Source organism: Leptinotarsa decemlineata, unplaced genomic scaffold (assembly GCF_025532065.1).
Source record: "Leptinotarsa decemlineata unplaced genomic scaffold, Ldec_3_MD MMD2_P_RNA_scaffold_7, whole genome shotgun sequence".
Taxonomy (NCBI): Eukaryota; Metazoa; Arthropoda; class Insecta; order Coleoptera; family Chrysomelidae; genus Leptinotarsa; species Leptinotarsa decemlineata.
Genome location: NW_027412534.1, coordinates 1,613,991 through 1,629,680, shown reverse-complemented (window position 1 = coordinate 1,629,680; position 15,690 = coordinate 1,613,991). Strand labels below are relative to the sequence as shown.

Below are 15,690 nucleotides of genomic sequence, written 5' to 3'. Positions count from 1 at the left end.
TAGAGAGCCATGTTTGGTAAATCAGTATGACCTGGATTATCTAAAGTTGAATATGCCAGTGTCAAAAAAGTCGTTTTTATTAAGCCAGTTACACCTGTAGATGTTGAAATGTTGATTGGTAATTTGAAATATTCCAAATCAAGTGGATTTGATGGAATATCAAATAACCTTCTAAAAAATCGTATGCAGGAATTTTCCCAGAATGTTTGAAGTTGGCTGTGGTTCTGCCATTATACAGAAAAGGTGATCCTGATGACTTTTTCAATTATAGAGCCATCAGTTTATTGACAAGTATCTCTGAACTCATTGAAATGGACATCACTAATCAATTCTCATCATTCTTGTGGAGTCAGAGACTGTTATCCAGAAATCAACATGGATTCTATAAAAATATGAGCCCAGAATCTGCTCTGTGTGACTTTCAAAAATGTCTTGCAGACAATCTTGATTAGGGAAAATATGCTCTGGGCGTTTTTATTGACATTTCAAGAGCTTTCGACTCAGTTAATCAAAGCATTTTGCAGTAAGTTAAGATCATATGGAGTTACGGGGATACCGCTGAAATTATTTGAATAATATTTAAATGGCAGAAGTCAGGTTGTTAGACTGAATGGAGTTCTGAGTAGTTACCGTGAAATAAATCAAGGTGTACATCAAGGATCTGTATTGGGACCTTTATTATTCAATATACTTATAAATGATGTAATTTGTCTAATGGAAAGAAACCACGATATGAAAATAGTGTGTTATGCATACGATACCAATTTACTAATTTTTTCAGTAAAACTGAGAGGACTTATGAAGATCTGTATCTGTAGGTATGAGAAGAATTGTCTGTTATCGAATCACAACAAAACAGTAACAGTATTTTTTGGGCGCTCCTAACAAATAGCACCTGTCTCATTCAAAAATTCAGCAAAACAAATAACTTGTAGTGATGAGGTGAAACTTTTGGGAGTAATTTTCGACAAACATCTGCAATGAGCTAGTCATAGAGAACTATTGTCTAATAAGCCGAGAAGTAGTTGCTACAGCATAAAGTATATGAATGACCACTGCACCAAAAATGTCTTGCTTACGCTGTACTTTGCACATTTCCACTTCCACATGAAGTATAGTATACTCAATTGAGAAAACAGTGCCGTTATGGATCGAATGTTCATTCTTCAAAAATACGCAATTCGAATAATGGAAAGTATTGATATGAGAACCAGTTGTTGTCAACACTTTATAACTCTTAGTGTATTAACAGTTTACAGTTTATAAATACTGGAAGCTTGCACTTATATCTATAAGACTAAAAATACATTTGCAATAGATAACAATCATTGCTATAACACCCGTCATAGAAATCTCTTGCAGCCTGATTTTCATCGCACATTTCTGTACCAATTTTTTTTTATTGTATTGATGGTAAGCCCTATAATATTCATGATGATCATATAAAATCATCCCCTAATGATCATATTTTAAAATCAAGGTTGAAAAAGATCCTACTTCGTGAGTGTTGTTATTCCATAAACGATTTCTTTTTATGATAATGATTTTTTATTTTTAAAGTATATTATTGATGTTTGTTATATATACATGTTTACGTAAATTTGTAATTGTTGACATGTCCTTGTTCAATGTAACTGAATTATTGACGTAATCATTTATACAGTGTCAACATTGAAGTGCGTACCATATGGGAAACTTTTTTTTCGAAAAGTTTCAATGAAGTTTAACTTCAGCACTTGTTTGTGCTTTGAATTTAACTTAAAATGATGCGGCCAACTGCGACTCACTGACGTTCAGTGTTTGTCAAATTCAACATTTTTTTTTTGAAAAAAATTGAAAAAGTGCATTTCTAGATCGAATTTAACAAAAAGTTACTTGAAAAAGTTGTGTCTACGGTAATTTCACATTCATATGCTAAATTTTATGCAACTAGGATATTATTTTTGACAGATATCCCCTTTATTTTAAAAAACAAGTTCGGTTAATTGTCATCAATTCATGTATACATAACAAACTCATCATGGAGTTTAACTTTTCTGATACATTTTTACTTATACGGACATTTTTAGAGAAATGTTAACAACTTGCTATAAAAATTTTAACATTACTGGTGCAAAGTTTCAATCACTTAGCTATTTTCTTAAACAAACCTTTGATTTCGAAAAAGCAGAGGCAACTAAAGAAAAGCAAATAATTTCGATAGAACTATTATTATTATTATAAATTTTAAACAACAATAATATTATAGAAATTACAAATGGGTACGACAAATTAATTATTGATCTAAATGAGGTTGTCAAACACTCATAGCCTACATTTCAGTATGTCGTCCTTCACGTTCAATACAAATTATGGTCCTTCTACTGACATCTGTTACTGCATTTTCAATAAATCGGGGATTTATATTTGCACAGTACTCGCGAATGGTATTTTCCAGGTGTTGTTTGTCAGTAAATGGTCTACTTAGGTGCACTTTTTGTTTCAGTTAACCCTACAAGAAAAAGTCCAAAGGCGTCAAGTCGGGTGATCTAGGTGGACAATAATGTTCCGAGTTACGTCCAATAACTTTGCCTCTGTACATTTGTTGGAGGAACTGTTTTACAGCAACCGTGTGATGTATTGGTGCACCATCAAGCTGATACCATAGGTCGTATTTAATATTCAAAGGCATATTATCTAAAACTTCACTAACCCCATTATTTAAAAGGTTGAGATAACAACATTATTGCAACAATAACTGTTAAAAATTTGATAAGTAAATCAATAACTTGACACTACCATAGCATGTATTTTGTTTGTCAAGACTCACTTAAAATTTTATTCAACGTGATTAGGCATCCTTACCGCCCTAGTTAGTGTTTATAAATAATCTGTAAATACTAAATATTGAAATTTTAATGTCATTTCAACTCTAGTAATTTTATTAATACTTATTGCAGTTTTTGAGTTGTGTCTGCTTTTTCAAAATTGAAGGTACGGACGTTTGTTTAAGAAAATAGCCAAGTGATTGAAACTTTGCACCAGTCATGTTGAAAATTTTTTAGCACATTTTTAATTTCTCTCTAAAAATGTCCGTATAAGTAAAAATGTATCAGAAAAGTTAAACTCCATGATGAGTTTGTTATGAATACATGAATTGATGACAATTAACCGAACTTGTTTTTTAAAATAAAGGGGATATGCCAAAAATAAGCAAAACGTTAACTTTATCCTAGTTGTATAAAATTTGGCATATGGATATAAAATTGCCGTAGACACAACTTTTTCAAGTAACTTTTTGTCAAATTCGATCTAGAGATGCACTTTTTCAATTAAAAAAAAAAAGTTGAATTTGACAAACACTGAACGTCAGTGGGTCGCAGTTGACCGCATCATTTTGAGTTAAATTTAAAGCACAAACAAGTGCCGAAGTTAAATTTCATTGAAACTTTTCGAAAAACAAGTTTTCTATATGTTGCGCACTTTAATGGTGACACTGTATAACCTTTGTGATTCAAAAGATAAAATTAAGAAATATCATCATTATTATTACTATTATCATTATCAAAAATCATCAGAAGACAACATATTTTCAGAATAGTCCAAGAAATACTTCTTTTTAATTTTTGCCGCATGTTTAATGAACACCCTGTAGAAATCACACTGATGTTTCGCTGGCGCGAGTGACTAGCTTCTTCAGAGGTTTAACCATCATGGCTTGTTGTCCGATGACGAACTTTTAGGCTTCGTAAAGCGTATATATGCCTTGTCAGGTAATCAATTGTATAGGTACCTGTATTTGTACCTGTTCTTGTACCTGTACTTGAACCTGGAACATTAACAATCTTGCTGCCTGCTGTCATTCTAATCGTTATTTTCGAATTCCTTAAAATGGGGTTCCATATTCGATTTAGGTTCACCACTTCTTTTTTGCTGTTAAAATTCTCCGTATGTTTGTGGATCTCTATTGCTTCCCGTACCAGTCGGCTAAGGTATCCCTGGTTGGCGGCAATTAGTTATGTGTTCTCAAACAAAATTACGTGGTCTCCTTCACTTAGCGCGTATTTTGCCACCGCTGACTTGTCTGCTTGGCCTAGTCTGCAGTTCCTTTTATGCTCTTTCAGTCTCGTTCCCATGGATCGTTTGGTGGTTCCGATATATACCTTCCCACAAGTGCACGGTATGCGATAGACCCCTGTTGCTGATAATGGGTCTCTACTGTCTTTAGCCGACCTGAGGTTCTGTTGTATCTTCCTCGTGGATTTGAAGACTGTTTCAATGTCGTGTTCATCCAATAGTTTTTCAATTCTGTCCGTGACCCTAAGGATAAACGGTAGATATGCGCGTGCAACCATCTAATCCTTTTTCGCTTGTTGGACCGTGGTGCTTTTCGGTTTCATGGCTTTCCTGATCTCGCAGACACTGTATCCAGTCGATCCCAAGGTCACTTCGAAGTATTTCAGTTCCCTCTCCAGATGTTCTGGTTCACATATTCTCTGAGCCAGTTCCATTAGAGTGGAGATGACCTCTCTCTTCTGACTAGGATGGTGGTTCGATAGTGCGTGCGGGTATCTATCCGTGTGTGTGTGTGTGTGTGGGTTTTCGATACACTTTGTGGGTTAGTCTGATACCACATCGTTATACTAGTACATCTGATTACCTGACAAGGCATAAATACGCTTCACGAAGCCTAAAAGTTAGTCATCGGACAGCAAGCCATGATAATAATAATAATAATTTATTCATCAGTAGATCATAATACATAAATATAAAATGAAGTATATGAAGTACAATATACCTTGATGAATAAACGGATACTTCCACTGAGGGTAAAACCCTGTGTGTGGGTAAATTACAGAACAATAACAAAATAGAACAATTATATGAGTAGTGCTTGAGAGCTGAATAAATGAACAATAAACAATGGTATCACTGAAGAGACAATCGTAAGATTGCTCCTTTTGCGTGACATAGCCTCCAGAAATGATAAAAATAATTTTACAAAAATCTTTTATATATGATGGTTGAATCTCTGAAGAAGCTAGCCACTCGCGCCAGCGAAAAGTCAGGAAGAAATTCCAGAAAACAGTGACACTGAAAACCTCAGCTGCGAAAGTCTAAACCATTTTATCATACAGACATGTTTTCAGAAATTATTTCAAGTATTTGTCATGATCAAGTCAGATATTACAATTGATATTTCCACAACCCTCATTTTCACTTGACAATGGAGTAATTTCCTCTTCAAAAGTTCATACTCACTTTCAACACACACTTTTTCTCAAAGTAATTAACAGTTTTTCGTTTCAGTAAAATTGATGAACTCAACAAATGTCAAACAACTGATATAAATAAGGAAATTTCATCTTTTCGATGATAGTATTTCAGGCATATCAAAATAGCAATCCACATTTTTGGCAATGTTCTTATACATACACTAAAACCCAATATTTCACTCCATCAGGTCCACACACAAAAACTTCCTTATTTTATCTCATTTTACCCGACCTGAAAGTTCTGCCTCCGCGATGACCCCCACAGAGAATTCTTTTGAAAGCTTGTCGGAATTCTGGACTGAAAATTGTGTATATAACAGGATTGAGAGTTGAGTTGAAATATCCCAACCACAAAGCGAAACTCATGATATATCCACTTATATTGCAGGAATCTCTGCAAAGTGGTAGTAATAATGCTAGAATGAAGAAAGGTAACCAACACATCACAAACGCTCCCGTTATAATCGCTAGCGTTTTAGCTGCTTTCCTTTCTCGTTTGGCCGCTAAGGTTTCTTTTTTTTCTTTTTTGGATGGTAATAGTTTATCCATAGAGGCGGGATATGGAGATATCTCTCTATTCAAACAGTCAACTTTGGAATCGATTTGATGAATTGTGGATCCATTATTGGAATGTGGAGCAGATTTTTCAGGAGTTGAATTATTCGGAGTTTGAGCCTGTGAAGGGGGTTTCGAAATGGTAAATGCCGTGGTTTCCTCTGGATCCTTGAAGTATATTTCAGGTTCTTCTGCTATATCCATACTCGTTGTGGTAGACTGCCCTTCCATCATCGCCAAGGAATTGACGAGAGCTTCAGCAGCAGACGACTTTTTTTCTGAAAACCTCAGTTTTAGAATTCTCTTCTTGGATAGAAATCCCTTCGAGGATTTACTGTTATTGTTACTTTTTTCAGCTTTTTGGCCTATTTGGCACGCCATTTCCTTTCTCCGACGAATTCTTTTTCGGGCTGTTTGGAATATTTTCCAGTACAAGATAAAAATAACCAATAGTGGCACATAAAATGTTGAGCTAGTGGCGAAGATTTGATATGTTAAATCTTGACTGACTAAACATTGCTTTTTAACATTGATTCTGTGAAGATAATCTGGATCTTTGAATTGAGGAATCTGCGGAGATAAAGAGACTATCAATGCAATGCTCCAGACAACGATAATCATAATACATATCCGACTGCTATTTCGTGTGTGGATGTAATCAACGTTCGTAACAGCCCAATATCTGAAATAGAAATAAATTGTGAGAAATAAAACGTAACAGAATTCTCAAAATATGATTTATAAAAAAATTCTGAGACCCTACATTACCTACACTTGTGAAATTTAAAAAGTATTTAGTGCTGCAAATCATTCATAGAGAAGTCGACCAATCATGAAGTCCAGTTCAATTTTGTTATTGTAGAAAAATTCGTTTTGATTTCTTTCTCATTTGAATTATAGATTTTTCAGATTTTTCTTCTACAAACGAGTGACCAATATTTCTGACTAATATCTATACAGTGCATTTTTTTAATGTCAACTCAAAAAATTGAAATTCGGAATAATGAAATTAATGCATGAATATTTTATTTTGAAGTGAAACTGACAGACAGATGAAGGACGAATTCTTTACACAACATGAGGAACTGCCAATGGGATTGCCACTTTCACCAGTCATAGCCAACATATCCCAACCAGACTCGAGGTTTCTTGTGGGCTTCTTCAACGACCAGACTCGAGGTTTCTTGTTGGTTTCTTCAATGGCCAGAGTTTCAAACCACTCCATATATATGTTGGCTATGACTGGTGGAAGTGGCGATCCCATTGGCAGTCCCTCATCTTATGTAAAGAACTGGAGGACGAATTCTTTACAGGAGATGAGGGACTGCCAATGGGATCGCCACTTTCACCAGTCAGCTCCAACATACATATGGAGTGGTTTGAAACTCTTGCCATTGAAGAAGCCCACAAGAAACCTCAAGTCTGGTTGAGATATGTTGACGACACCTTCATAATATGGAACCATGAGAATACTGAACTAGACGCCTTCATGAAACACATCAACAGCGTGAGACCTTCCATCACTTTCACAATGGAGAAGGAAATCCACAACGAATTGCCATTCTTAGACGTTTTGGTGAAGAGGACCGACACTAAGTGGGAAACATCTGTATACCGAAAACTCACTCATACGGAAAAGTATCTGAACCACGAATCCAACCACCATCAATCGACTAAAAGATGAATCATCAAGACTCTATCAGACCGTGTTTTTGGGCTCTTTAATACGAAGGAAGGTCTCGAGAAGGAACTAGACATCATCATAAATGATCTTCAACGAAATGGCTACTCCAAAGCGATAGTAGAACAGACTTTGGCTAAAAGACGGCAGGAGCCCCGAATGGAAGGAAAGCCGTCACAACCAGTGCTTGCACTTCCCTACATCAGAGGATTATCGGAGAGAATAAGCAGAATCAGTTCCAAGTACAGCATCAGAACCTGCTTCAGATCCGGTAACACTATCCGTAGCAGCCTCACGAAAACCAGGCCACCAAACGCGGACTGCGATTCCAAGAATTGCATTTACCGGATACCCTGTGAATGTGGAAAATCCTATATTGGTGAAACTGAGAGACCATTGAATGTTCGTATTGCCGAGCACAAGAAACACACACAGCGAGGGGAAACCAGCAAATCAGGAATAGTAGACCATGTTTGCCTAGTTTCGTCTGCTTTATCGTTGCCCACAATTCCTATATGGGAGAGAATCCAGATTATTTCAATACATTTATTGCTCTGAGATAATTCCCATAGTTCTTTTTCAATGATGTGAAGAATGGCATTCCGGGGGTAGACAAGCATGCTCCAAACCTCTCGCCAACCGTACCCAAAAAATTCTTCATCAAGACTACCACTTCGTAATCAAGCAACACATGATGAATAAGTGGAAAGAAAAATAGACCTCCTTAGAAAATCATAAGTTGAAAGAGATTAACCCTGGCTTGTCCCCTCAGAATTTCTACTCGATCTAGAGAAGATATCAAGTTGTTCTCTCCCGTGTAAGAATCGGACACACCAGATTAACGCACCAACACCTGATGAAAAGAGAAGATTCTGCAAAATGAATATATTTTGATGAGATGAATAGTGTTAAACACATCGTCAACGAGTGCCCGGCTTATGAAGAGAACAGACGTCAGTCAAAGTTATCCGGTGATTTCGGTCGAGCATTAGAGCTGAAGAATATTGAAAATTTTATTCATTTTTTGAAAGACATCAATGTTCTTGACAAAATTCAATTGTTTCAATCTTTCTTTTTTTTTCTCAATTTCATCAGTATTGTAATCAATTGTACTTCCGCGAATAACCCCTGAGGTTGATGCGGTTATTTTGACATAAAAAAAAGATCATGTTTGGACCCATCAACACAACATCGAGTGGTCCCAAGCTGAGATCTTGCACAGAGAGGAATATTGGTTTAGAAGAGAATTCAAGGAAGACGCATACATGTTGTCCCACGGAACCACTGAAGCGGAAAATGGAAAGCGGGGATAAGTGAAAGTACTCAAACGACCTTTAAATAGTCATCTCGGAGGAATCAGTCCAGTCATCACCTGAAGACGATTGTAGATACTAACAATCGAAACGTCGTGAACTAACGTGACTTGGAATCTCTCCATTTTTTATTTTAATTTTTTTTTTCATTTCTTCATTTTTATTCATTCAATTGTTCTATTTTCACTTGTATTTTATTTCACTATTATTTCATTTCAGGTTTATTTTGCTTGATATAATTGTTATTTTCAGCTATTCATTTTTAATTCTTCTTTTTCAGTTGTTTCAGGGATTTCAAATCATTTTATATAGTAGACAATGGAACGAATTCATTTTAAAATGATAGCAAATAGGAATACTGACATTAGATAAGTTGAAAATATGAAATACTGCGCATACAGTGATGTTTACAGATGAAAAAAAGTACATAGATATTATGATACTATATTATTTAGAACAAACTGAGTTAATTTGCGATTGGAATACTGATAGGTCGTCAGAGTGAATTTTTGTATAATTAATAATTTTTTCCAAAAATCTTAATAAAAGAGTGGCGAGCTTAAATTTTACTAATGAATAAAATTTCATTTGCATTTGAAAAATCAATCTTTGAAGCACAAACAATGTCTTGAACCGGTTTTATAAGTACGAAAGTGAAATTATCAAAATGACCACAACTTTTCTATTTGTTGAATGGGTGACATATCTTTTATCTTTTATATTTTCCTAGTGTCCAATATAAAATTACTTCTCGCATTTTGAACACTTTTTTATTTTATCGTTATCGTTTTAGGCTGCATTATATTTTATAACGCTTACTTGGAATTACTGAAAACTTTTATAAAATTGATTTTCAATTATTTTTCAAGATTCTTTATGAAACTACTTTTTAATAGTGTTAGAAATTTTTTATAGTAACTGCCGAAATGTTTAGAAAACTGTTTTGTAATGTTTGTGAAAGGCCTTACATAGCTGTTTTTTAAGCACATTGAAATACAGTTTTATTATCTATTTCTCCGAAATGTTTTCACAACCATTATAAAATTACTAGTTGGGTAGGCTTAGGAAGATGCGGCGGTAAAACAGAATGTAAATCTTTACTGGTAGCTGTCAAACAGTATTCAAACTATTCAAACAGTAAAAACACCCTTCAATTAGTGGTTTCTATTCAATTATCAAACACATTCGCAATGGAGGATAATAATTATGAAAAACGGTATATGATAGTCTGATACAATGGTGCGTTTTAATCACTGATACTGAACAATTTCTTTCTTTTTCATTGCCGCATCGTCCAAAGCCTAATTGATCAGAGTGTGCGTTTCAAAGTCTACATGGAGGAACCTAAAAGCTCTGTATTTCAAAGATGTTTCTAGTAAAACATTGAGCCAAATTCATTGAAAGAACAATTTGTTTAGGCCAGTCGCGACTTTCTTACAAAGTAGGTTAATAGACTGACAGAAAATAACTATTCTCCTGGCTAATACCACGAAGGGCGTTGGAATATACTTACATTTTCAAACCATAATATTTGCAAAAAATAAACCCCTCTTCGTTTTACTAAATTGTTTATAACTGTTGCAATTTTTTCGAGCCTCTCTTGAACAGAAGTTCTAAAAAAATGATCTTGTGACTCAAACAGTCCAGCAAGCTTTTTCTTCCAGTTCGTGTCTTAAAGTTACCACTTTGTAAAATTAACACAATTCTGTGAAGAGTTTATTTTTGAATCGATTGCTTTCTTCATTTCTTTGGAAAATTACAAAAAAATTTGTATGAAGATGGAGAAGTAGAGAACTCACGCTTTTCTCTCCCAAAAATTATTCTCCCCCAAACAAAATATCCTTTTCATATGAGGAAATGAATATTTCGAAATATTAATCTCTTCCAACTACATACACAGTAGGGTCTGGTGAACTTCTGTAGGAAAACAACTACTTTCCCGGCTAAAACCACGCTGGATATTGAATTATATCCTATAGACATTCTTGAAAGATTCCTCGCAAAGGCTGATCTCGCAAGTCTGTCTGATATAATTCATTATCCAGCGTGGAATCAGCCAGGGAAGTAATTGTTTCCCAACAGACGTTTACCAGCCCCTACTGTCTAGGTAGTTGGGAAAGATTATTATTTCGTAATTCATTTTCAATTGTTCATTTCCTTATACAAATGAATCTTTCCTCAATATTCTTTACTTTTGATATACCTTTCGATTTAACTAAGAGATTTGTTGAAGTTGGACAGTCGACTGCTTAACCTCCACCTGAACACTGGAGAACTGATCAATCAACTCAACTCACTGTGGGTGGAAACAACTTCTGTCATTTACGATTGATATGAGTGACGCAAGAAAGCAAGTTGTGGGAGAGCTACATATGCCGTCTCGTCTAAATTTGCCCCGGAGAAAGACGGCAGTGAAAGGATTTTCGTTTTCGTGGTAGATGGATTAAATGGATTTGCAATCATGAACTGAAGATAATGGGGGTTATAAGAACAAACTCATCATGATGAAGTGACGTCACATTACTTGGTTTGGAATCTTTTAATTTTTATTTTTCATTTTTGTTAATGATATTTTCAAATTTTCAGCTTTTATTATTATTTCAATTTTATATTTTCTGGTAGTAGCTTGTAATTTCAGTTTTTTGTTTTAATAAAATTGTTATTTTCGGTTAATCTTTTATTTTTGTCAGGGATTTAAAATGAATTTATATTATATTAGACAATGGAAGTCTGAACTGATGAAATACAAATATTATCAACCACTTTCAAACAAATGGTCATTTCTTATCCTTAAAAATAATACTTTCATACTGCAGCTATGGCAAGTGTGCTTGAGGCTGTGGAATTCACCACGAAAAACTTGTTAGGCGTTCATGACAGTAACATTTAGGTTTGTTTGAAGGTGTTTGACAATGTTTCATGATGAATTTCATTAGTTCAGACTTCCATTGTCAAATCTAATATATAAAAATGGGTGTTTGTTGGTTGGTTGGTGAGTGATAAACTTCTACATCGCTCAACCGATCGTGACGAAGCTTGACATGTATAAGTAATTTCTCATAGAAAAGGTTTTTAGGCTATCAATTTTTCTGTAACTCGCCACTGGATGGCGCTGTAGAACAATTTTTTGAAAGCACTGTTCTATAACGCTGTGCACGCCTAAGTTTGTCGATTCTGATTCTGTCAAAACATTGGAACAGCAGCGATACAGCAAAATAGTACTTGTATTACATAAAATAATTTGAAATCTTTAAAAGAACCAATACATATTGAAAATTAAAATTAATAGCTGAAAACAATAATTATATCAAGCAGAAAAACCCTGAAATGAAATTACAGTGACACGGAATACAAGAAAAATAATAAAAAAATCAAACAAAAAATTAAAACCTGAAAAATCAAGAAACTCCAAGCCACAACTGATGTCTGGACTAATTTCTCTGAGAGGATCATTCGAGTACTTTCACTTATCTCCGCTTTCTTCTTTCCGCTTCACGGGTTTCGCGGGAGATGACCGTTTGGCGGGAGTTGGCCATTTTTCGCTTGATTATGGTTTTCCATATATTGCGTATCTCTATGCTACCTTGGCTGAATATTTCGTTGGACAACATTTAAGCGGCTCTTTGAATTTCCTCCAGAACCAGTGTTCCTCCGTGTGTATGATCTCAGCTTAGGATCACTTCGATGTTATGTTGATGGGTGCAAACGTGCACTGCTATTCCTGATTTGCTGGTTTCCCCCCGTTGTGTGTGTTTCTAGTGCTCGGCAATACGAACTTTCAATGGCCTCTTAGTTTCACAGACATAGCATTTTCCGAACTCACAGAGTATCAGATAAATGCGATTCTTGGAATCGCAGTCCGCGTTTGGTGGCCTGGTTTTCGTGAGGCTACTACGTATAGTGTTACCGGATCTGAAGCAGGTTCTGATGTTGTACTTGGATGCAATTCTTCTTATCCTCTCCGATAATCCTCTGATGTAGGGAAGTGCAAGCACTGGTTGTGACGGCTTCTCTTCTTTGCGAGGCCCGTGCTGTCTTTTAGCCAAAGTTTTTACTACCATCGCTTTGGAGTAGCCATTCCGTTGAAGATCATTTTTGATGATGTCTAGTTTCTTTTTGAAACCTTCCTGCGTATTACAGAGCCGGAAGCACAATCTGATAGAGTTTTGATGATTCCTCTTTGAGTCGATTGGTGGTGGTTGGATTCGTGGTTCAGATACTGTCCCGTGTGACAGGGTTTTTGGTAAACAGTGTCGGTCCTCCTCATCAATACGTCTGAGAATGTCAATTCCTTGTGTACTTTCATCTCCATGGTGTGTTGATGTATTTCAGGAAGGCGTCTAGTTCAATATTCCCATGGTCCCATATTATCAAGGTGTCGTCAACGTATCTCAACCAAACTCATGGTTTTTTGTGGACTTCGTCAATGACTAGAGTTTTGAATCACTCCATATACAGTATCACCATTAAAGTGCACACCATATGGGAAACTTTTTTTTCGAAAAGTTTCAATGAGGTTTAACTTCGACACTTGTTTGTGCTTCAAATTCAACTTGAAATGATGTGGCCAACTGCGACCCACTAACGTTCAGTGTTTGTCAAATAATTTTTTTTTTATTGAAAAAGTGCATTTCTAGATCGAATTTAACAAAAAGTTACTTGAAAAAGGTGTGTCTACGGCAATTTTATATCCATATGCCAAATTTTATGCAATTAGAATGAAGTTGACGTTTTGCTTATTTTTGACAGATATCCCCTTTATTTTAAAAAACAAGTTCGGTTAATTCAGATTTTCAGATTTATTCATCTTCAAAAACATTTACATCACAATTTCAATACAATATTACCTTTTCAAAGCAGAAATAGTCACCTAAGCGCAGTATGGCTTGTTTTGTACTCTATTCCTACTTCGTCATGGTATACATATTAGTTTTTATATAAGTTTTCCGACAGATCACAACAATACATTCGTGTTAGTATTTAAACTTTTTTTTTTTTTTTTTTGTGCTTACCACATTTATTACCACATTTGTTAAGACACATTTTGTTTCAGATACCTAAACCATTTTGTTACCGTGACACAACTAGAAATACAAATCAATTCAAAGAACTATGATTATTAAGAAAAAAGGAAAGAAGAAAAAAAAAGGAAAGAAGAAAAAAAAACACACATCAAAGGTGCTGCTTCGTTCCCTCCTGTTCATAAAAGAGGACATATGCCTCATTGCTCACAATTGATTTTGGCGAAATTGGGAACACCTGTGAATCGTTGTATTCATGCCATGTGCCACTATATGGTTGTCTGCAATATGCTGTGTAATGTCCGTTGTAAGTAGTTCCACTGTGATTTGAAAGTGCATATAGATTATAATGACAAGGAGCCACATTCTCTGCTGCATAACTGCTCATATCTAATCCATCTGAAGAAAAGTCAATGTAAACGTTAAACAATTGATGATTAGTGTCTACAGGTTGACATATATTACTGGAGATTGGATATTTGGTTAGTAGTTATTTGTTTCGAAAAACTGAAGGGAAGACAAGTATTTACATGTCATCAATTCATGTATACATAACAAACTCATCATGGAGTTTAACTTTTCTGATACATTTTCACTTATACGGACATTTTTAGAGAGAAAATAAAAATTTGTTATAAAAATTTCAACATGACTGGTGGAAAGTTTCAATCACTTGGCTATTTTCTTTAACAAACTTTTGATTTCGAAAAAGCAGAGGCAACTAAAAAAAATGCAAATAATTTCGATAGAACTATTATTATTATTATAAATTTTAAACAACAATAATATAGAAAATACAAACACTTATAGCCTACATTTCAGTATGTCATCCTCCTCGTTCAATACAAATTATGGTCCTCCTACTGACATCTGTAACTGCATTTTCAATAAATCGGAGATTTATATTTGCACAGCACTCGCGAATGGTATTTTCCAGATGTTGTATGTCAGTAAATGGTCTATTTCGGTACACTTCAAATTTCAGGTGACCCCACAAGAAAAAGTCTAAAGGCGTCAAGTCGGGTGATCTAGATGGCCAATAATGTTCCCAGTTACGTCCAATAACTTTGCCTCTGAACATTTGTTGAAGGGACTGTTTTACAGAAACCGTGTGATGTATTGGTGTGCCATCAAGCTGATACCATAGGTCGTATTTAATATTTAAAGGCATATCATCTAAAACTTCACTAACCTCATTATTTGAAAGGTTGAGATAACCGACGGATGATAAATTTTTCCTGAAGAAAAATGGCCCAATTATTTGGTCGTTAAGTATCCATACCATACATTAGTTTTAAAGTAATACTGATCACTACATTCAACTGTGAAATTGGGATTTTCTTGGGCCCACCATCGGCAATTTTGAGAACTTACCGTTCCATTTGAAGAGAACGTTGCCTCATCTGTCCATAAAATTTTATAAGGAAACTTTACAATTTCTTCTCTCTCTCCTTGAAACCAGAATGAAAACCCCAAACGGACATCAAAATCTCGTTCTTTCAATGTGTTAATAAATATTGGCTTGTAAGGCCAAAATTTATTCTTTAATAACATTTTTCTAACACTTTCTCTCTTGTAATCGGTATTTTTTATAATATCGGTTATGCTCGTTTGCCCGTGTTCAATAAATTTTGAACAAATGTTAAGTTGGACCTTATTTACTTGGAGTGTGCTTTTTCTTAAATTGATTTGCTACGGATCCTGTTTCTCTGAATTTTGACATTACCCTTGACACAGTAGTATGTTGAACATTTTTTCCTGGATGCCGTTCATTAAAAATGTTAGCTACTTGCCGGTATGGTGTATTCTCACCACATATTAAAAGTTTTTCTGTTCTTTCCTGAAGAGACAACATTATTGCAACA

The 15,690-nt window shown here is 35.0% G+C and overlaps 1 protein-coding gene across 1 annotated transcript in view; it reads right to left on the bottom strand.

Annotated features, from left to right (window-relative positions):
- Positions 1-3,594: 3,594 nt before the first annotated feature.
- The window catches only part of LOC111513400 (5-hydroxytryptamine receptor), a 47,615-nt gene continuing 35,519 nt past the window's right edge, over positions 3,595-15,690 (bottom strand). The window contains exon 5 of the mRNA XM_074170171.1: positions 3,595-6,492. Within this exon, the coding sequence (XP_074026272.1) occupies positions 5,469-6,492 (1,024 nt within the window). The 3' untranslated portion in view covers positions 3,595-5,468. The remainder of the gene's footprint in view (positions 6,493-15,690) is intronic.